Raw genomic sequence first — 22042 nt, forward strand, 5'->3', positions numbered from 1 at the left:
ATTAATACAGTAAACAAGCTGACATGTCTTGTTATTTTGTTGAGTTGTTTGTTTCCAGTGTAGACGTCTAAAGATGTATATGTTGTGCCTTTATTAATTGTAAAGCCTTTTTAATTATAATGCTTCCAACTGCAGCCTCGTGGAATGTAAATTCATAATGTTTTTTTTTACTGTTTTACCTCAAAATAAGAAACATACAAACAAACAATCTTCTGTTGGTTGAGTCCAGCGACTACATACATGTTTTGATCATATTGAAGGAACGTGGTTTAGCCGGAGAGACTGCACATCCCACAATGCATTTTCAACGGCAGGACAGCAGTGCGTCCACGAGAACTTGCGCCTGCTCCGCAGAAATCTACGTCCATCAATCCGTGGCAGTGGAACCGGCGCTTTATGCATTATACACTCCTTTAAGATTATATCAAGGAACGTATCCAGGATAGGTGATAAAACCAACGGCTTTATAAGTGGTTAGCTTTAAAGTTAACTGCGTCCTGTGTATCAAAATCTTGAGCTGACTGCATTACTACATTCACTATGGACACGAGTGACACAGCCCCTGATTCCTGGGAGCAAGAGGACGATGTTGAGGCCGAAACTGACGCCGAACTTCAGACTGCTTTTACTGGCCTCAACGTCAATGCCCCTGAATTTGTACCATCATCTTTTCAGAGAGGGCCCCCGGAGAATCCACAGTCTGATGGTAAATGAATGTCAGAGTGACATTCTAAGAAATTTAGCTTTGCAAAGACTTAACACAGCAGCAATAACGGCAACTCTGGGAGCTAACAAGTTAGCTAAGTTAGCGGAATAGAGAAACGTTCCTTAGTGCAGGTGGACTGGAAGCTAGATGTGACTGTAACACTACATATGTCCAGTATCTGATATCTACGTAGCTACTGTTGTTGCTTCTTTTGCAATATTACGTTAACTAGCAAGTGCATTAAGAGTCACTGTCTTATGGAAAACGCAGCTTAGCTAGCAAATTCTTGGCACGTTAACCGACACAAGATAGCAGCAGCCCTCTACCAGCATTTTCTATGCTAGCTAGCTAGCATAGCGGAGTCATTTAGGGTGAAGTCAAGAGAATCAGGTTAACAGTGCCACGAACGTTTGATGTTAGGTATGTCGTACAACATTGTGTAACGTTCTAGTGTCTGCAGCCTTTGCCATGCATTATTTAACGAACTAATGTTCTGAATGACAGCAAGCCTCATCCGTGTTGAAGCATGGATGTGTACCTTAACCTTGGTGTTTGTTGCATCTTCTTTTCGTGTTCCATGTCAGTGAACAGCCAAAGAAACCATTTATTCTGAAATAACATGAGCAAAAGTGTGCCATATCTCTCCTTTGGGAAAAATCTGCAGTTCCCACTCAAAAACAAGTACAGTCAAAATAATGAAAATTTTAGGCAACTGCCTTCAGGATGGAATTTCTTGAAACACAGTTTATGGATATTGGATTTACTCATCAGTAGTTTGCATATAAAATTATCATAGTTTTTGTATAGATCAGAAACTCATTTATTTGTTACTCAGGTATTACTCAGTCACTTGTAAATTGGATGAACTTAGGTCTGTTGGTCTGGTAAAGATGAGGGGCGAGAGACATCCCACAGTCTGTGTTATGATATCAGCAGTGGTACTGATATCCTTACGATTGTCTAGCCTTAAAGGTTAAGTGGAAAAGTAATTGTAACACTGACGAATTGTACTATTCTGCTAACTAAGCTATACAAAAAGTACAAATAAGGTGTATCCATAACTGAAAGGAAATCCCGTAGGAAATTACTAATTAATTCTCTCTAGTCAATTTAAAGATATTTAGTTACAGGTCCTGTTTCTTTCCATAGGTACCGATACAGTTGCCAACATGGAAGTCTCAGAAACAGTGGGTATGTTTCTAAGCGAACTGTGAATGAGTGTTAATATGAATGCATTACACCTTTATTTACTGTCACCACATCACCTACTGTGACTCCATTTCTCCCCTGTTAACATTTCAAATGACCAAAAACATGTTTACAGAAGTACTTATCATGATGCTACAGTTTACTGTGAGATACAATACAACAGCAAGTGAACTATTTGGAGAACATGCTCTAGTTCATTAATTTCCTTAGAATCTGATTTCTTTCTCAAATGACATTCTGTATTAGGCTGTATTATGCATGCAATCGTCTGTTCATGCTTCTGTTACGTTGTTAATCAGCCATTTAACTGCCTACTTGAGCTATTTACATCAGCCTTGGTGTAAGTCTCATATTACCTGCCTTATTTATCCCTGAGCATACCCAGCAACTGCAGTCAGCAACATAGTGAAGTAGAAGGCTATGTTCTTATCGATGAAGTAACCTTATACAGTAACAACAAAGTGCCGCCTCCTCATGTGTTGACCCTGGTTTACCGAAGAGAAAAAAAGTATAAATTCTGAATACAGAAGTAACAGTGAAGAAATAAGTGAGGGAATGTGTTTGTCCAGTTTTATTGAAATGAAGTTGAAGAAATGTAGGGCACCTATCTTTAATGGAATTGTCTGATTATTTAACATATCTGATGAGCTCTTTTGTCATCTATGTTGTGCTCTAAGGCTGACTGGTAAAACTAAAAGGAGCGTTGTACATGATCAGTGAAGTGCTTAATTTCTCTGACAAGATAATGAGAGCTTCATTTATGCTCTGTTGTGGAGGGAAAAGCTTGCTACTATAGAGACATAGGCTTACTAATGTGTCATGTCAAACTGCATGCGGTGAAGTTTACAGAGAAAAATCTAGTGGTCTGCATATGTACCTAAAGGCTAAAGAGATAATCTAGTTATTTGTCATGTGACCATTTGAATTAAGGAATGTACCGCTATTCTCTCACTTATAACTCAGCTGCTTTTATAATGTCTAAATGTCTGTGCGTGCGTCTAGATTTCGCTTAAGTTTTTTTTTTTGTTGTTTCCTTTTCCGCTTGTGGTGCGATGAAACGGTTTGCTTTTAGAGTGATTCGTTCTAAGCGAATTCGCTGAAAGACGAACTTTGTCCAAAGACCAGTTTAACCGTCAAGACGTTTGTCTGAAATATTGATTCTGGACCCACAGCTGCAGTGGCAAATGGGGAGGCGAACACAAACACGGAGACGTGGGAGGAGAAGGCAGAGCTAGATGAGGAGGAGCCCGGAAGTGGGTCTTTGGCAGAGAGCAGAGTATCTGCTGAGGAGACGCAAGAAGAAATGATGGAGGAAGATGAGGAGGAGATGCCTGCCCCTAAACCACCTGTTGCCGCACCCAACGCCCCCAAAAAGGAGCATGTTAATGTTGTGTTCATCGGACATGTGGGTGCGTTTGTTTGCTTGTTTGTTTGTTTGTTTGTTTGTTTGTTTGCGTTGTGGTTTGTTCTGTTCCTTTTACTTGGCTTTTTTAAAAAGCTGTTTGATATCACGACATTAGAAATAACTTAAAAATATAGAAATAACAACAGTATCTCTGAAGTATTGGTGGCAGATCCTGTTTAAGAAACAAATAGTGAAACCCTCTCTTTCATTTTACTGAATAAATGACAGTTTAAGAAAGAACAGGTATCAAAAGTAATATTACTGACATAGTATTCAAGTATAGTGCCATGAGTTTCCTCTTCTTTGATTTTGTCTTTCAATAAACTTTTTTTTATCATCTCCAATTCTTTAGATGCTGGCAAGTCAACAATTGGTGGACAGATCATGTAAGTGATCATTTTTTTCTGTCAAAATAATATATACATACATTAACATTATACTCTCAAGTTATGTCATAATTTAATTTCTCAGGTGTTATTCGACCTTTTTGCCTTTTACCTTTTTTTAATTAATAACTGGGATTGTTTTGTTTTCTTAGAAAAACAATGTTTAATCCATTTATACTATCCCACATTTTGTGACTAAAGATTAGTTTGATTAGAATTCAATTTCAGGGCTTCTATCATTTTATATGTTTAGTTTTTCTATTTTTTTTTATGTTACACATTTATTTGTGTTTGATGTGTCTTCTCCTAGGTATTTGACTGGAATGGTGGACAAAAGGACCCTTGAAAAATATGAAAAGGAAGCTAAAGAGAAGAACAGAGAAACTTGGTATGCATTATTTGGATTTGCTGAGGCCAGGGTGCAAAGAATACACAAGGATCAGGCACATCTCAAAATAGTACTCCATTAGAAGCAGAGTTAATGGTTTTGTATGTCCCAACATTAAACACGCCTGAATTCGTAGAGCTAGTTTTATTTGCATTTAGGGAAGACTTAGCATTCAAGCGATGAGTTATGAACCTGTTTATTATTTTTTTTATAATGTATTCTTGCTTTACAGGTATCTCTCCTGGGCTTTGGACACAAACCAGGAGGAGAGAGACAAGGGAAAAACTGTGGAGGTAGGAAGAGCCTACTTTGAAACAGAGAAGAAGCACTTTACTATCCTGGATGCCCCAGGTCACAAAAGCTTTGTACCCAACATGATTGGTGGGGCATCGCAGGCTGACTTGGCAGTGCTGGTGAGTTTCACTTTTCCAAAGCTGTCTTTGTCTGTTACACAGAAGAAGTTGACATCTTGTTCAGCATTATACCTCTGGAAAAAAAAGACATGGCTTTTTTTTGCTTGTTCAGTTCTGTTTCAGGAAAAGGAAAGTATGCATTATTAATGTGGTGAATGTAAAACTGTGTCGTCTATTCTGCTTTCTCAGGTAATCTCAGCCAGAAAGGGAGAGTTTGAGACAGGTTTTGAGAAGGGTGGACAGACTCGTGAACACGCCATGTTAGCTAAAACAGCTGGAGTCAAACACTTGATAGTTCTTATCAACAAAATGGACGATCCCACTGTGAACTGGAGCCTGGAGAGGTAGAATGAGTCCATTTCTTCGAATCAGAAATTGACGCACAACTTGACTGCAAATTTCTCTCTCCGTAAAAAAATCTTTCTGGTTTGCGGATGTAGTTTTACGTGTGCTCCCCTCTCGCAGAAAAGAACGTTCACTTTCAGTGCTGGACCCTTGCAAAGACTTGAAAAAGTGGAATTGTTTTGATGTGAACCGTAGTTCTTTAGAGGTGCTGAGAAACATGCTCTTCCTGCTTGCTTGCAGGTATGAGGAATGTAAGGAGAAAATTGTGCCATTTCTGAAAAAGGTGGGCTTTAACCCCAAAAAAGATATTCATTTCATGCCCTGTTCTGGACTGACTGGAGCCAACCTAAAAGAACCCTCTGACCTTTGCCCCTGGTATACGTAAGTGCGACCCCAACTTTCCTTTGCCTCAGTGTTTACAATGACCTGTTTTATTTGAATTCATTGGACATCTGATTAAGTGGACAATAACAAATATCATTCAGATGCTGAAATAGACCAAAAAAACATGCATGAAAGATCCAAAAGGCTCAGAATTGTTGATATTTAAATGTATTTTCGCTTCTGTAATCTCTTGACAGGGGTTTACCTTTCATTGCACATCTGGACAGTTTGCCAAATTTCAACAGATCAAGCGACGGCCCCGTCAGATTACCTATCGTCGACAAATACAAGGTAAGGAACTAAAGGTGTGAAGGTTGTGTAGTCTACGGGTGCTCGTCATTATCAAGAACTACAGGCTTTCTGAAAAACTGATCACAAAAAACAGATGACTGTAATATTCTTGCCTCTAACTTCATTCATCGTTACACGCTGTAGTCTACAGCTCTGAAAATATACAAGAAAGGCCAACGTGGAAAAAAAAATAACCCACTTCACACAGATTCATAATGCAAACGACACTTTCAATGTCATTAAGCGTCCCTGCTTGCTCTGTGGGACTGGATTCATGAAGCGTCCAGATGGCATTAAAACAGGACAGCTGGTCGCTCTCCACCGTTTTATTGTCCGGTTTTCATACAGCTCCATCCACGGTCCCTCAACGAGAAACAGAGAGGGGATCATTAACTGACGCCATGGTGATCAGTGATTCACAGCTATAAGTTTTAGTGATGGACAGATCCATCAGTACTTTCAAACACACCAAAGGCTTATTTGTTGAGGTTAATGTTATTCCTCTAAAAAAACCCATCTAGATAAAATTGGTATAAAAATGCATGGGAATTTGGGAAATGTGTTGCTTTTCTTCTCCTGTGAAATCACGTTTGGAACACTGTGTTCAAACGGGATTTGATGTTTTTGAGCCTTCTTCCAAACCATATCCAGAAAAGCCGTAGTTCACTCATATAGAATGAAGCTCTGTGGATTGAAATGGTTTCTTTTTTTTTTTTTTTTTTCCATTGAAAGAAAGCGAAGACATGATCAAAAACATGAAATCTATTGTCCACAGATGCTTTGCTTTCCATGTACCCTGACTGGTTGTGTAGCAGGAGTGTTATGAAAGCCAGGGGCTCAGTGTAAGCTTTCTGTTCGGTCGATGTAATGCGATTAAGGCCAAAGCATTAGCATCTGAACCCTTAGCGCTCATGATAAGGAGGGTGTCTGTTCGTTTGTCTCAGGAACAGTGAATCAATGTCTGATGAACAATGAAAGCGATGGAGACATGGAGCGATTTGGACCTTTTTAAAAAAAAAAATAATCGGAAACTCAAAGCAATAGAAAGACAGCGACGAGGACAGATAACAATAACTCTTTATTTGTCATTCGAAATTGTGTTTCCCGTGTTTTGTTTTTCAAAGTTGTCACTGACTGGATTTTGTATGTTTCTCTGAGTGCATAAAGTAGTAAATATGAGAAATTTTGTCATGACGTCTGCAATGACTGCAATAATTCAAATGAAACAGAATATTTTTTGAAACGTTGGCATTTGTCAAATGATCATTAATTCCATATTAACATCGGTCCGATTCAATTTGAGTCTGCTTTACCAGACACATTTCATAAACATGTCACAAATTGGAGGAGTGTAATTTCATTCAGAACCGTAATCACATCTAAACTGTCTGTTTAATGATTCTGTTATACATGTTCAGAATCTTTTATGCTTCGTTGCTTTGTTTTGTGTTATCTGTTATTGTACTCCTCTCCTAATGAAAAATATCCCATTTTTCTGTGTGGCTGCGTGCAGGACATGGGCACAGTGATCCTTGGCAAACTGGAATCAGGGTGTATCAGTAAAGCACAGCAGCTTGTCATGATGCCAAACAGGGTAAGATTATATAGAATCATTCGACTGTTTTGGACAGAATGTAAGCCTGTGCTGTTTACCCTTATTCATCAGAACAATTTGTCTTAGTTAAGCCAGTTTTTTTTTTTTTTTTCAGCTTCAGTGAACCATCAGATTCTGATTCTTATTTTCCATCAGATTCCGTAACAGAAAACCTTGTATGTCTTTTTTTTGTTGGTTTTTTTTTTTTTTTTTTTGATTGGTTGGTTTATTTGTTTGTCTGTCTGTTCAGCACACCGTGGAGGTTCTGAGCCTTCTTTCGGATGACGTGGAGACTGATGATGCAAGCCCCGGGGAGAACCTGAAACTGCGGCTGAAGGGCATCGAGGAAGAGGAGATTCTGCCTGGCTTCATCCTATGCAACCCCGAGAATCTCTGCCACTCTGGCCGCACGTTTGATGCCCAGGTACGGTGCAGGCTGCAAGCTGTCGACGGAAACTTTAACTCGCTGCCTTCCTCTGGCCTTAATTCTTGGATCGGTTTATCTTTGTTTGCTTTCAGATTGTTATCATTGAACACAAATCCATCATATGCCCAGGTTACAATGCAGTCCTCCACATTCATACATGCATCGAAGAAGTTCAGATAACCGTAAGTCCTGCTTGCTTGTTTTTAAGACTTGTCAGGTCTAATGGTAAGCATTTTCAAAGCTTTGTTGAAAATTTTTTTTTTTTTTTTTTTTTTTAGTATTTACCTCTGTGCCCGAATGGCACACACCTTATTCAACTCATTCATTATCATTTTTTCACCAGGTGACGGAGAGCTATTCTTCTATTTCTTATTCTTTCCTCAGGCCTTAATCTGTCTCGTGGACAAGAAGACGGGCGAAAAGAGTAAAACACGACCTCGATTTGTGAAACAAGACCAAGTGTGCATCGCCCGTCTCAGGGCAGCGGGAACCATCTGCCTGGAGACTTTTAAAGACTTCCCTCAGATGGGAAGGTTCACCCTGAGGGATGAGGGTAAAGCTCGTTACAGGACACAATTGCCAGTTTCACAAATAGGATGTTTATACAAATTGCAGTTGCGGTTCATACTGTTATTTTAGAGATCACTGAAGTTAAAAATTAAATAAACAAATAAATAAATAGATAAAGGGATGTTTTGTTCAGAACTGTTAAAAACAAATCACAGCACTTCATACTGAGAAATGTAACTGTGAAGAGATATAGTTCCTGTATTTATTTATTTATTTATTTTCCCCTCTCGCAGGCAAAACTATTGCCATCGGCAAGGTGTTGAAGTTGGTTCCGGAAAAAGACTAAATGGGAACAGCAGAAGTGTCCTGATACGCTCTGGGGTCTGGGAGAAGGATGCGACAGTCAGCTGACTGGCATTTCTCCATTCTGCACCATCTACCCGCCGTGGATCAACAAATGAAAAGCGTGTTTGAAAAAAAAGGACTTTATCAAAGAGACAGAGTCAGTTTTTAAGAAGATCAGTGTAAAAAAACAAAAAGCAAAACAAAAACTAAAAACAAAAACAAAACAAAAAAACAAAGAGAGAGAGATGTTTGTTGTGTCAGCTTTCTCATATTGAGAGCTCAGCTATGCCACACATGTAGCCCCCCCCCCCCCCTCCACTGGCCCATTTTCAATGTTAATATGGATGCAATTTTATTCTCAGATATATTGTCATTCGAACTGTCTTTTGAAAAGACACACGGAGGATCGATCATGCGACCGGTGACCAGAATGTAACAACACTAATGAAAAGCAGAAATATATCAGAAACACAAAAATTCAATTCAAGTATGACTGTGATATAAATTCTGGTTATCCCCTTTACCAAATAGCTCTTCACCGCGCTCCTGTTTGGGGTGTGTGTTGACAACACTTCCTTGACAATAAAGTTATAAATTGTGAAAGAACGGAGCCTTTACGTTGTGTTTTTATCCAGATATTTATTTTATTTTTTCTTTATTCAAATTTTTCATCCAAAGGACATGTCCTGTCAACCATTCAGAACACTGCAATCTCACTGGGGCATCTGTCCCTTCTAGTTCTTCCTTAGGACTTTCTTGATGGGCAACCTCAATAACTTTTGCCTGCCAACACCTTCATCATACACATGTGGCTTGAAGCTCCACTGTGTATGCAAGTATAAAATACAAGTCTTGTGCCACATGCTCCCTTATAATATACTGTTCACGAGTGTTTCATTTAACGTGTGGAGAAGCGGACTGAAACATTTGTGAATGCCATCTTACAGAAAGCATCTTATGGTGCTGTGTATGACACAGCTACATTTCAGACACCTCTAAACTGCTGTCCATAAAGTTTGAAAGAATCTGGCGGAGCTGTTACCTTAGTTTAGGTTGGTATCAAATATAAGTATGTCATATACTTTGAATATACGTGGGAACTGTAAAAGGCTCCTTACTAACTGCTGATTTTAGCTGTTTTCTTCTGGTCTTTTTTTCCTTTTGGTGGTGATATAATGGGTTTGCATCATAATTTTTAATCATCACAGAGCACCAACGTTACAGAAAATGGTGCCCTAACCATGAATTTATACAACAAAAAAGTGCGATGTTGATTTACATTAATACTACTTTTTAAAAACACACACCCAACGTCAGCAAACACAGTTAGTCTAGTCGTATCATCGAGACAGAAAGGCATGAACAAACTTGCAATGTATTTTTGAGCTTATTTATAAGCCGTTAAATAAAGTTGGGGGATTTAAAAGCAGCGTGTACGACGTCATTTCTGCGGTATGCGCATGCGCAAATTCGTGGCTACACGTGAAGAGATCATGGACGAAACGCCGCATGTTGTGGAGTTGGACCAGGCTCAGGTACGTTAGATGACCCTCTCTTTTCACAAAAAAAGTCGCAAATATTCTCTGTATTTTGTTACTTGTCTGCATGTTGTTCATGGATTTTCTCATACGGATAAAAGTTTGTATGATGCTACATGGAGTCCAGTAGTCTACTTCACGAGGTAGCTTTAGCTGAGTTAGCGATGGCTAGTTAACTTTACCCTTAGTTTTGCAAGATCCCTGTTACATTAACACCGGGACCCGTCAAATATGTATTTAGATTTGTGTTGGTCTAATTCAAGTAATAAGATGTATGAGTCGTCTTACCCGCTCACTTCTGTAGCTCTACTTTGCCACAGTAGAGATGCTGCTAGTTGTCTTATAAGTTTGCCTTAGGATAAAGCTAAGCAGACACAACAGAGCATGAGGATTCATTGACGCTGTGCCACATATATTTAGTCTAGACTGTAAAAATTGAGAATATTCCATTGAGAGTATTCATTTATCGTGAACTTAAATCACATTCGTTTGGAAAATCAACTGTCATTAACCTAATGGTGCAGGTGAAAAAGGCTGTACAGGCATTGCAGGCTTACCTGAAGAGCACTTCATCTGGCCGCCGTCTCCTGGACGACAATCAGCACATATTTCTGCTCCTGACAGTATGGAAAATTCCCCAAGTTAAACAGACCGTTCGCATGTAAGTTTAAAGAATAAAAAATAGCGTTATTTACACTTGTGCCTGACGGTAAAACATGCTCAACCTGGTATTTTCACATAGTTATATATATATATAAAACTCTTTCATCCACTGAAATTTGCACATACCCTTTGGTGATCCACAGGGCAAGGAATAAAAGTGTGATCAAGCACATGCTTGTCTCTATATATTAAAACATAGTCTTGTATTGGTGTTTTGTGCTTGCACCGGATGACCATTGAAAATTCTCAGTACTGAAGTACCAATGACTTTGGAGGTTCCAGTTAGGACGTTTGTGGTCAGTTGTTTGTATATTTGATGTTTATGCGAGTTTTCATGCATGCACTTGAGGAATGAATGATATTTTTGATCTGCATGTACACTTTCAGTCCTTTGCCTCACGGGATCCGAAAAGAGTCAGGAGAGGTATGTCTCTTCACTCGCGACGAACCCCAGATGACCTCAGATCAGACAGAAAGGTTTTATAAGAAGCTGCTCACAGAGAGGGGAGTGAAGAATGTCTCAGAGGTATTCCCCATCTGCATGACACACTCACGGCAACTGTCCTGATTCCTGATCACTTCTTATAAAGCGTAAACGGCCTGATCAGTGATCAGTGAGGAGAAAACCCCTTGCCTAGTTCTTCTGGATTAAGAGTGTCTTCCAACTGAACAAGACTGTAACTTATAATAATAATTTTCGGTTATGGGAGTTCAGTACACGCGATGAAATTTCCATGTGGAACTATGGCACTTCAGCAAACCCTTGTCCATAAGCCCAAGAGCTGGACAAGGGTCAAGATTGTGCCTAGAGCGACTCAAAGTATATCCAGACGAGTCTTCTTTTCGTTGGAGCTTGTCCCTACAACTTTGACACAATAAATCAATGTTCCAGACAGTTTTGGTTGTTAAAATAAGCAAGGTAAGCCTAATGTTGATGTTTTGAAAAATGAAGCGTTTTATTCCCGTTCTGTCTTTCAGGTGATTCCTTATAAAGTCCTTAAGACAGAATACAAGCCGTTTGAGGCGAAGAGGAGACTGTTGAAGAACTTTGATCTCTTCCTGGCCGATGCACGCATTCTTCGGCTGTTACCCTCTCACATTGGGAAGCATTTCTATGAAACAAAGAAGTAAGGATATGATTCAAAGTGTTCTAAACTCTATTCATGAATCATCTTTTCAAAATACTGTGCACGTTCTATGTAATTTCGTCTCTTTGCATCCTAAGGAAGCATTCTATTATGTGTCAGGCCCTAAACTAATTTTTGACCAGTGAAAAAAAAGCATTAAAATATGCAAAGAGCAGTTTATTTCAATTCAACTCTAACTACGGTGATATTCAGGAAATGCGAAGTTACCCTGTTAAGAGCTAAGCATCATTAGTATATTGGGACCCACCAGTCGGTTTTGCAATCGTTGTCATCTGTTCTCCGTCTCTCAGGAATCCTCTGTCTGTGGACCTGGAGAGCAAACACCTGGCCCGGGATATGGAACGACTCATCCAGGGCACCTCGATGACAATATCCGTGAAAGGGCCTTGCAGGTGGGGCCGGCGCTTTGTATGACCTGTTTTTGAATATATGACACAGCACTCAAGCAAACCCTGTACTTCGGCTTTAGTGTTGAACGTGGGTCAAACGTAGTGCTACATCAACTCACAGTGTATCCAGACAAGCCTCCTTCTCCATTGGAACTTGTCCCTACAACTTTGAGACAGACAATGTTACGAAATGTATTTATGCATTTATGTATGTATTTATGTTTTTTTTTTAATTGAAACAACACCGCTGTCTAGCTGCCTGACCTGTGTTGTGTTTGTGTTTTGAAGCACGGTGCGCGTAGCACATTCAGGGATGACAGCTGAGGAAATAGTTGAGAACATCATCACTGCAGTGAGGACCATCTCATCAAAGATGCGCTCTGTAAGTTCACCTTCAGATGCAACACTAGAGGGGACAAATCGTCATAAGTCTTGACGTAAATAAGTTTGCTTGTCAAATGAGTAGGGCTGTGTGTGTGTGTGTGCGCGCGCGCGCGTGTGTGTGTGTTTTGGGTTGAAATTTTGTGATGACTTTTTTTTTTTTTTTTCCCTCCAGAATGGAATGAACATCAAAATCATCCACTTGAAAAGTCAGACCTCTGTGGCTCTCCCCATTTACACTTCTGACCTGAGTCACCTCTCAGTGCTGGAGCAGGGACAGGCTAAGGCAGCTTTAGCCAAGGTAAGACTGCACTGCCCATACAAAAAAAAAAAGAAAAAAAAAGAGTAGTGTATATTATCCCTGATTCGCTTTGTTTCCAGTTTTTAACTTCGCTTGTCTCTGTGACAACTCTGAATATTTGTGTTGTGCAAACTGAACTCGTGCGATAAAGAGGACGCGTTGCAACAGCGTTGGCACTGTGTGCGTTCACCATTTTCTTTAATTAACAAGTAATCGTCTTTCATTTCTAATTATGCTTAGAAAAATAAAAGAAAGAAACAGAACAAGCCAAAGACAGATGCAAGTGAGGAGGGCGACGAGACTGTGAATGAAGAGGGCAACAAGGCTGAGAGTGAAGAGATTAAAGAGGAGGAAGAAAAAGATGATGAAGAAATTCCACAGCTGGTGCCCATTGAGACACCAAGCAAAAAGGCCAAACTTGAGGTCAGTGGTGCATCTGTTTCACGTGACGGAGATATTTCAAGTACATAAAGTCGTAACTAGCGATGTCATACGACGTACGTTTGGCTTCGTAATGTCGCCTTTGAGCATCTATTGTTTTATGCCGCAGAAAGTTCAGTTGAAACTAAATATAATGTCAAATGACGCTTGATTTCATAGGTGACGTCCAAAAAAGGACTGAGGAAAGCCCAAAAGCCTGCTGGGAAAAAAGGAGGACTGAAGAACAAAAAAGGATCACTTAAGTTAACTAAAAAAGACTCAAAACCCACTGGACTGAAGCCGAAGAAAAAGGTTCCAACAAAACAGTAGAATTTGACGTTCTATAAAAGCAATGTCAGAAGAGATCTGTTTCCCCTTATTATTGTTATATTCTTTGTTTTATACAATGACCACCAAGATGCTACTTTATTGACCATGTGAAACTGAAACACCACTGGACAGTGATGTTGTGAAAGTGCTACATTTTTCTGTACAAATCCATTTGTAAAGTAAAAAGTATACATTGAAAGATTGTGGATGTCTTGACTGTATTTGTCCTGTAATGCACAGTTGTTGTTTTTTTTCCTTCTTTTTTTTCTATTCTATACTTCTTTTCCTGCCTGCTAGTGTGTCTTATTTTAATCCTAATATAACGTTGGAGTCTGTTAGCTTTTTAGGATCTATTAAGTTTGTACCTCAGCGAAGGTAATCCTGGATCCTCTGGACTGGATCACATTACATGCCTTTTGTTGATGTACACAATACCTACTGTCTGCCACTGGACAGCTGCTGTCTGCTTTGCACAGCTGCTGTTGACAGAATTTTCTTTAACCAGTACAGTAGTGTGCTGTCTGTGAGATGTGCTGTTTGTGAAATCATCCAGTTAATTGTCAGTTCAATATTACTTAATACTTTTGTGATGGAAGAAAAAAGATGGAATTGAAAAACATTAAAGCCCTTTTTTTGGCTCAGTTATACATGGAAATATTGTGAGTGAAGAGTTTGGATAATTGCAGATTTAAATGATTTCAATCTAAAATTTTAAGGGTTCCCTGAACGTGTATTGTTGTAGAAAGTCGATTTGTGATCTGTAATTTCCACTAAACTACATTTCCTTAAGCAAAGATATTCTCTTGAGCTGAAGACAGGCTAGAAAATATAAAGAAAAAAATTAAGGGGGGGGTGGTATTTAATATTAAGGGTCAGTCATCTATAGTATATAGTACTTTCCAATCTTGAATGCATTCTAGCATCTTGCATCTGAAATCTTAATAGCCTACATCTTGGGTTGCTGGAGATGTACCTGTAAGGTTTGAATTAGACATGACAATTAGAGGCAGCAGTGTTTCAGTCATGTCATACATCTCTGCAGTGCCCCTCCCTGTGTCTGACTCAACACAGTCTGAAAATACATCAGTTTAAAAGCTTACACACCTAAACAGAGACAGAAAGAACAGAAGACTGACTTGGTGAGTACGGGTCCTTTAATAGGTTATGGTAAAATAACACTAACGTCTTCACTGTAATTATGAGTTTTGACCCAGTGGGAATAATGAAAACTTACTGTAAATGCTAGAAACATTTTTGTTTCAGTAAGTAGTCTGATCCATTGAGAAAGTAACATTTGAAACAAAAAATAATTGAAATGCCAAGAAATTTACATACATACAGTTCTAGTCATAAAGCAATACTTTTTACTGAGGCAGTTATGCATGTACATTTTTTTTTACCCTCCACATATCTCTCTATCTGTCTGTTTTGCCCTTTGTTGGAAACAGAACAATCTTAGTCATGCTGGATGTCTTAAAAGGGAAATCCCCTTTAGGGTGACTACAGTGATTTTTTTTTATGTGTTGCACTGATATACTATATGACAGGGGAATTGTTTGGACAATGAGCTCTTCGCTCTCCTTTACTGTTTTATTACTGCACCATGCCTCTATATTCAAGTATTCATCTGTAACCAGTTGTTTGGAGAACTCCATGTGATGCACATTGTTGGATGGGCTGTATTATGGCGCTATGGTCCTCTCTTTTCAAGTCAGTAGATTAGTATTGCTACAGTACTTCATTGTCCTAGTTTGAGTCCACGTAGAAAGGGGAAAGTCTCGAACAGTGCTGTGAAAGTTTGTTGCCTCCACTTTTTGACATTACACACCATTTGTGCCGTAGTTCTGTCGAGATAGCAAGGCGCTGTTACTCACCAGCAACATCCAACTTTCGTCACACTTTTTTGTGTGTGTAGATCAACCCCTCTAGCATTCTACTTTTGTTCCCCTTTGTTTTAGAGTCATACTTATGCTGAAAGTAACTGATTGTACACAAAGTACAAAAGAACGTGTTTGGTCTGAGCCCTCCTTCCAGCTCTGCATTAGTTTTTTAATGGCTCAATTGGTCCTAAACAGTCTAAAATATTTCTAAAAATGTGTCTAAAAATTGGTCCCTTTTTTTTTGGATTATTCACTAGCAATTTATTGTAAACTCTTCTTCTGCTACAACACTTCTTTCAGCTTCTAAACTGTTCAGTTCTGTGTGTTTTTTATTTTATTAGACATACCAGTTCCAAGCAGTTTATCCCTTCCCCCAAAATGGCTTCTGTCTGCCTTGCTCTGTCATGCACAGTTTGGAGGATTTGTCTGACTGACACTATGAAGATAATGTAATGTTTGTTTGGGAAAAAAAAAAAAAAGATAACTCAGGACATTGCAATTCTAGCCTATCACAGTGAAATATGGGCAAAGAACATGAACAGATAAGGGCCCCAGTTTGCAATAAACATGTAAAATATGTATTTTAAAATATTCTGAACCTGTGACAATGTGTTTATTTTAAAGTTACAAGGTTCCATGTGTTTGTAAAAAGTTTTGATTAAATGGTTGCTTTTTATTGTCAGTACAACACATATAAAAATCTATGTTGGCTCATTGACTAACTGTATATTTACATACGCACACACACATATATATATTCAGATATATGTACTGTACAGCTGTTAACAGTATAAACAATACATGCTTAGAAAAAGTAGTCATTAAAATATTGTCATTTAAAAGCCCCTCTATTGGTTTGCACAGGTTCACTTTTCAATTTTTGGCTGAAGAAATTTGAACCGTTGACCTGTTCCCAGAAGGATGTGTTCCACAAAAAAAGAAGTGCCTCAAATAGAGGAAACTATGCAAAGCTTTGAACAAGTTCCTGTACCTATGCAACCAGCCATCTGGACTTACTACCACAAACCCATATTCATCATTGTAATCGGTGGGTTGGTATTAGGCACAGGCGCTGTGCTATCCATGCTTAACCACATGAACATAACAGATATATCAAACATTAGGCACGTGAGGCCTGTGTGTCTGTCGGTTGGTCTGATGTTTATTGTGGTTGGTTTGGTCTGGTTACCAATTATCAGGGAAAAAATAAAGCGGAAAGGCCTGAAGCCACACGCCACATCGTTTGATATAGAATGAAATGGCAAATCAGTCATGGTAACAATTCTAATTAAAATGTGTCTCTAAGCTTTGCAAGTGCATCATGCATTTCTACTTGCCCTGAACCTTGTGATACTTTTTAATGTGAAGTACAGTTTAACAACTGAAGATATATGGTAATTTTTTTTTTACTTCTTATACATTGTTATTTTTAAGATATGCTCATAGCAGATTTTTCACTCTGGTTCATATGAAGTACCTCATATGTTTATGACACATAATGTTGCTTTATTCAAGGCTGAAGGCCGTCACATGTCAATACACAGCAATATTTGGGGGCAGTGTCTAAGATTAGATTAGATAGAGAGCGTCAGATGGGTCAGAAGTAATGGTTGACTCACTTCACTTGTCCTTTGACCATTTTATTGAAGTCACAGCTCAATGTGTTTCTCTCAGTAATAGCAGGCTGTTGTGCAAGCCTATGGGAGCATTGACATACAGGGCTCTAAAGTGTAGAAGTGGCTTTTTAATCCGAAAACCGATTTTAAAGTTGTCTTCGTTATGGAGAATGGCCGTGTTGGAGTTGGCCGATGTAAATGCGCCTTTTGGTTCGCTGTGGCTCATGACATTCTCGGATTTTTAATTCTCATGGTTGGAATATTTTGGGACGTTTTCTTTCACGACTTTCTCATTTACGTGGGCGGCGTCATCATCTTTTTGAGTCTCATTTGGTGGATATTCTGGTATACGGGCAACATTGATGTACCACCTGAAGAGCTGGAAGACGATGTGGGGATAAAAAAGATCAACAGAGGCTTCTCTGGTGTCGTGCGAAAGGTTTCAAGCCGACTTTCTAATGGAATCACACGGTCTTTCAGAAGGAATAGCAGGGGCAATGGTCTTGCAGAGAGCTCCTGGCCAAAAACCAGAAAAGAGACCACACAGCAACCCCCTGTTGCTATCTCTGTCATTTCCTATGTGAACACACACTCCTCAGTGACACCAAACAGCCTGAATCGGGAGCCTCTGTCAATATGATTCTCAGGTACTCTCAGCTGTAGTCTATCCCTTACAGATCAACCCATTAAAACAGTTGTCTAACTGGAAAGTCATGCTGTTGTTAAAACATTCAAATTTGACTATTTTAGGTTACAGCTGTATCACATTTTTTTTTACCTTGTAACATAAGTGATTACGCTTCATGTAACGGAAAATATCTGCAGCGTTGTTAATTATCAACTGCTTCCCAAATCTTTCCAACTGGTTTAGGAGAGGACCCGACAGGATTTATCTCTTAGATAATGTTCTTGCACAATTTGGACCAAGCTCAGTGTTCCTCTCTTAGAAACATTGAAAAAGATAAAAATAAAAAGTTGGCTTACGCTTTCAAAGCTTCATTTAAACTTAAAGAGCACAAGCCTACTTTTTATTATAATAATAATAATAATTATTATTATTGTTATTTATTTGTTTTTTTTTTTTTATGTTTATTACCTCTTAACTAGCTTTTAATTTCTTGTAACACTTTCTTTCTCCACAGTGACCTGAGGATGAAGGTCTACTTGGAAAGGCACAACCTTACTGCCCAGAGAGCCCTTGATTGGAATGTTGATGCTGTATATTTGTGGTTAAATGAACTTTAATATCCTGCATATATTTTCCTGTTGTATTTATGATACTAAGCTATTGTAGTCTGATTTATATTTCTGCTGATGTTTCAACATTTATGATGAAATTTCTACTGACTCCACTCTGTCATGATAAATTATGCAATATACACTTGCAATATATATCTTGTCTCTCATTATTCATAAGTAAATGACTTGTTTAAAATAAAGCTTTATAAATAAGAATAAAGTACCTCTAAATACCGATGATTCAGTACCCAGGCTGCGAAAATAGTGCCGTTTGTCCAAAATGAGAGAACTTCTTTCATGCTCGGTCCTGCAGTTTTTTACTGTGTTGGATTTCTACTCATACAGTCATACACATGAGTAAAGAAAACCTTGACTCTTCATAAGAAAACGTATGAAGACATAATTAGACAACGTAGGCTAGTCATCTGACTGGCTTAGGTAAATGGAACTGCTTTAGAACTAACTTCCCCAATGTGGTGAAACCAGATTAATCATGTAGGAACACATTTAAATTGTGTACCGCTTTATTACAGCTCTTCAAATCCCTTTGAAGAGGTGTTTTCCTCAAAGGCTGTGATGTCATCACATGAAAGATAGTGTTTCAAACTTTTTTTTTTTTTAAAGACATTAGCTAGATTATGACGCCTTTAAAGACGACAAAGCTGAAAGCATCCTTTCCTTTTTTTTTAATATTGCGTGACAATCTTCCAGCACACTATATATAATCCTGTGATAGATTATGAGCTCATCAAAAGAGGAGACTGTCATGATGAAAACAGTGTTCAGTATAGTGACTTTGCCCAAATGCAAAGGGACATCCCCCTTCTCGAAAGGCTATTTACATACTGAGCATATAAAAAAAACACCCATACCTCTAAAAGCCTTAGACCACCTACGTCAGTGAAAGATGGTTCTGCGTTTATGGCTTTCACTTCACGCCGTTCCTTTAACTGCGGTTTGGTGTAAATGTGCCCCGGATTACTACTATGATGGACTTGTTGAAGAGTGTAAACATTGCTCAACCAGGTGTAATTCACCACCACACATTTGCACAACCTTCTGTACCTCATGTAAGTGTTTCTTTCATTTTCTATGTCAGAATTTTACTCGCGACAAGAGGGGTTTGTTAATTTTATGTCAAAATGTTTAAAAATAACAAGAGGGTTTTTAATATTTTAAAAAAATGGTAGATTTCATGTTATAAAGAGTCTGAATAATGTTTTAAACACACATTAATAAGAATAATTTATGCTGAAATGTTGAAATTAATGTTAAGACTTGTAGAGTTTTTTTTTTTAAACAGCAAATGCTTTTAAATACATGGTTATGCGTCTTCTCTAACACAACTTTTTGTTTCTGTGATTTACTGTGAAATTCATGTTTTGCACTTCACATTTCAAAAACTGACGCTCATTCATATTTTCCATAGCATCATCAAACGAATCTCAAGAGAGCAATAATGTTCAGCTGATACTGGTCCTGCTGTTTGCGTTTGTATGTGCCTTCTCTGCGCTGACGGTGATTGTGCAGGTCTTACGCAAAAAGACATGCCAGGAACGTCCCAAACCCACAGGTACAATACTGTCAGAATTCATACAGTATTACATGGTGAGACATAGTGACAGCAGAACAGATGTTCATATTGGGGCACATAAGAACAATGAAGAAAAAAAAAAAGAGTAGTGTTGTTGTCACTGTCTGACAAGGGAACGTAACATTATTTTAAAATGAATAAATTAGTAATGATCAGTGAAAAAGAACATTCTGATATTCACAATCTATTATGACATATTATTTGATTTCAGGGGTAAGTAGCTTGTATTGACTGATGTCATGATTTCCTTCATACATAGAAATATTGCTATTGGAAAATATATACCATGTGTGAAATGATCACATACAACACCAGATATCTTCTACAGCCTAACATTTAATACCAAACAACACCTTATTGAATCATTGCAATGTTATCTCACAGTGCCATGCAAAGAGCCGGTCGAAACGTCTGAGGGCGAAAGAAGCTGCGATGATAGCGAGCAAACCGAGGTGGCAGAGGCGGCTGCTACTGAAAACGGACTAGCTGACCCCGAACAGGAAACAGCTCAGACTCACTACAATTCTAGCCTTCCTGTTCCCTCAACAGAGGAAGGTACCACTGCTCTTGTCACCACAAAGACTGTGCAAATTCATAATTGTACAGCACGCCACATAGAAGACGTGACTTTAAACATCTGGAGATCTGGTTTCATACAATGAGCTGTTCCCACAGGATGAAGAGAGACGATCCTGAACGAGTGTATTTTTTAATTTTTTTTTTTCCTTTTGCTGTTAAATCATAACTTTTCCACTATCAATAAAATATTTTTGTTAAAACTCAAGCCACCCCTGAATGCAGCATATTTGCTTTGACAGCTTATTTATTCTGTATCCCTTCACAACAAATGGACGTTCCGGATATTCAGATGTTGGCTATGCAAATTTCGGTAAGATCTGACAACTGTGTTTTTGGCTAAGTGATTTTGGGGGCAGGAGATTAAGTAACCCGTGAGGACAACGTGCAGTTTTGCATAAATCATGTAATGACAGCATTTACTGTGTATGCTGTCTGAGCAGCTTATGCATCAGTGCTGATCCTGCTGTTGCAATAAATGTCACATTTTTAGCTTCACACTTGCGATAAACACAAACTCCACTTCAAAAACACAGTTGTTCAGACTGAAGTTTCCTAACACGCATGAACTCCTGGAAGTGTTAAAGATGGCACGTGACACTACATTCGCCAAGGCCCATTCAGTTAAAAATTCAAATGGGCCACATTTCCAGACAGTGTCTTGTTCACGGGTCAGATTTTTTTGTCGACCTGTTTATTTGCTCAGAGTCATATTGCATGTAAATATTACATATTTACTTTTCCATATGACTGTCATCGTCTCTTGGTCACTGGAGATCGCTCGGGCTGGATTTCAGTAGGCCTGCATTATGCGTTACTGATTATTTTGGACTTTCAAGGGAAAATGTAGACAGAGGACCTTTCGGAGTTTGAGAGGGATTTACAACACGAGGATTAAAAAACGTGGTTGCTTTGCGTGTGACGCTGCAAAGAGCCACTGGACGTCTCTGAAGGTGCCTTGCTGCCATTCACGTACAACAGACAGTGAACACAGACATTTAACGAGTTTTTACCTATTCACAAATTCTGCGCTGGGTAGTTTCTCCTTCGTTAAGTGAGTTCCAATTCTCGTAAACATGCGTGCTTCACAGTGGATTGGACAAAAAAAGATGACCAATTTCATAATTAGCATAAGCGGTTTAGAAAATAAATGAATGAATGAATTTCAACCGTTGCAGTATTTAGATTAGCCAATTCCAATAACCACTCTTTAATCTAAGTAAAATCCTCACACATGCACGTTGCCTATTTTCAAATGACGACAGGCGGAAGATTGGCTCGGACACACCATGTGACTACGCGTTTATTTTGTCATGTGATCATAATGTTGAATCATGTGATCAACAGAAGGGGAAAACCGTCTAAGATCCTGTGTAGTCAGCCTTTTTGTCTGTATTATGTGACAATAATAAAATCACTCTGACAGCCTGAGGTCCACAAGCAGTAAGTTTCAGTGAGAAACTTTCCAAAATCACTTAGCGATACTTGCTGTGTGTAACATAGTCTCCGTAAACGTTCCCGGTGAGAAATCCCTACCATTGCGGTCTTTGACCAGGCCTCTTCG

The 22042-nt window shown here is 38.7% G+C and overlaps 3 protein-coding genes, 1 long non-coding RNA gene and 2 other non-coding genes across 6 annotated transcripts; all 6 read left to right on the forward strand.

Annotated features, from left to right (window-relative positions):
- Window positions 1-388: 388 nt before the first annotated feature.
- Window positions 389-8732, forward strand: gspt1 (G1 to S phase transition 1). Its single transcript, XM_030773774.1, has 14 exons — window positions 389-706; window positions 1856-1897; window positions 3088-3324; window positions 3673-3706; window positions 4017-4094; window positions 4327-4507; window positions 4697-4851; window positions 5093-5233; window positions 5434-5527; window positions 7041-7121; window positions 7372-7545; window positions 7641-7730; window positions 7933-8101; window positions 8352-8732. The coding sequence occupies exons 1-14, from the start codon at window positions 541-543 to the stop codon at window positions 8402-8404; spliced, it is 1695 nt and encodes a 564-aa protein (XP_030629634.1). The 5' UTR covers window positions 389-540; the 3' UTR covers window positions 8405-8732.
- Window positions 8733-9892: 1160 nt separating this feature from the next.
- Window positions 9893-13772, forward strand: rsl1d1 (ribosomal L1 domain containing 1). The gene is made up of 9 exons (XM_030774152.1): window positions 9893-9938; window positions 10466-10602; window positions 10992-11130; window positions 11583-11731; window positions 12043-12144; window positions 12430-12523; window positions 12698-12823; window positions 13064-13246; window positions 13424-13772. Exons 1-9 carry the CDS (start codon window positions 9897-9899, stop codon window positions 13571-13573), a joined length of 1122 nt encoding a protein of 373 aa, XP_030630012.1. The 5' UTR covers window positions 9893-9896; the 3' UTR covers window positions 13574-13772.
- LOC115813458 (small nucleolar RNA SNORA55) lies at window positions 11352-11482 on the forward strand. The gene has a single exon (XR_004025324.1). It is a non-coding gene; the product is annotated as a small nucleolar RNA SNORA55 (small nucleolar RNA).
- On the forward strand, window positions 12190-12320 carry LOC115813460 (small nucleolar RNA SNORA55). Its single transcript, XR_004025325.1, has one exon. It is a non-coding gene; the product is annotated as a small nucleolar RNA SNORA55 (small nucleolar RNA).
- Window positions 13773-17077: 3305 nt separating the features above from the next.
- On the forward strand, window positions 17078-18457 carry LOC115812717 (uncharacterized). Its single transcript, XR_004025286.1, has 2 exons — window positions 17078-17716; window positions 18212-18457. It is a non-coding gene; the product is annotated as an uncharacterized LOC115812717 (long non-coding RNA).
- Window positions 18458-19215: 758 nt separating this feature from the next.
- tnfrsf17 (TNF receptor superfamily member 17) lies at window positions 19216-20564 on the forward strand. The gene is made up of 3 exons (XM_030775108.1): window positions 19216-19384; window positions 19738-19866; window positions 20287-20564. The coding sequence occupies exons 1-3, from the start codon at window positions 19216-19218 to the stop codon at window positions 20562-20564; spliced, it is 576 nt and encodes a 191-aa protein (XP_030630968.1).
- The last annotated feature ends 1478 nt before the right edge of the window (window positions 20565-22042 follow it).

Source organism: Chanos chanos, chromosome 5 (assembly GCF_902362185.1).
Source record: "Chanos chanos chromosome 5, fChaCha1.1, whole genome shotgun sequence".
NCBI classification, from domain to species: Eukaryota; Metazoa; Chordata; class Actinopteri; order Gonorynchiformes; family Chanidae; genus Chanos; species Chanos chanos.

What these genes read in the sequence shown, in the direction of transcription:
- gspt1 (XM_030773774.1), top strand. Translation starts at nt 541, where the DNA reads ATGGACACGAGTGACACAGCCCCTGATTCCTGGGAGCAAGAGGACGAT. An exon ending in GAGAAGAACAGAGAAACTTG is followed by an intron (nt 4,095 to 4,326) that starts GTATGCATTATT and finishes CTTGCTTTACAG; the next exon opens with GTATCTCTCCTGGGCTTTGG. An exon ending in AGGCTGACTTGGCAGTGCTG is followed by an intron (nt 4,508 to 4,696) that starts GTGAGTTTCACT and finishes CTGCTTTCTCAG; the next exon opens with GTAATCTCAGCCAGAAAGGG.
- rsl1d1 (XM_030774152.1), top strand. Translation starts at nt 9,897, where the DNA reads ATGGACGAAACGCCGCATGTTGTGGAGTTGGACCAGGCTCAG. An exon ending in GTTAAACAGACCGTTCGCAT is followed by an intron (nt 10,603 to 10,991) that starts GTAAGTTTAAAG and finishes GTACACTTTCAG; the next exon opens with TCCTTTGCCTCACGGGATCC. An exon ending in CATTTCTATGAAACAAAGAA is followed by an intron (nt 11,732 to 12,042) that starts GTAAGGATATGA and finishes TCCGTCTCTCAG; the next exon opens with GAATCCTCTGTCTGTGGACC.
- tnfrsf17 (XM_030775108.1), top strand. Translation starts at nt 19,216, where the DNA reads ATGGTTCTGCGTTTATGGCTTTCACTTCACGCCGTTCCTTTAACTGCG. An exon ending in CTTCTGTACCTCATGTAAGT is followed by an intron (nt 19,385 to 19,737) that starts GTTTCTTTCATT and finishes TATTTTCCATAG; the next exon opens with CATCATCAAACGAATCTCAA. An exon ending in CAAAAAGACATGCCAGGAAC is followed by an intron (nt 19,867 to 20,286) that starts GTCCCAAACCCA and finishes GTTATCTCACAG; the next exon opens with TGCCATGCAAAGAGCCGGTC.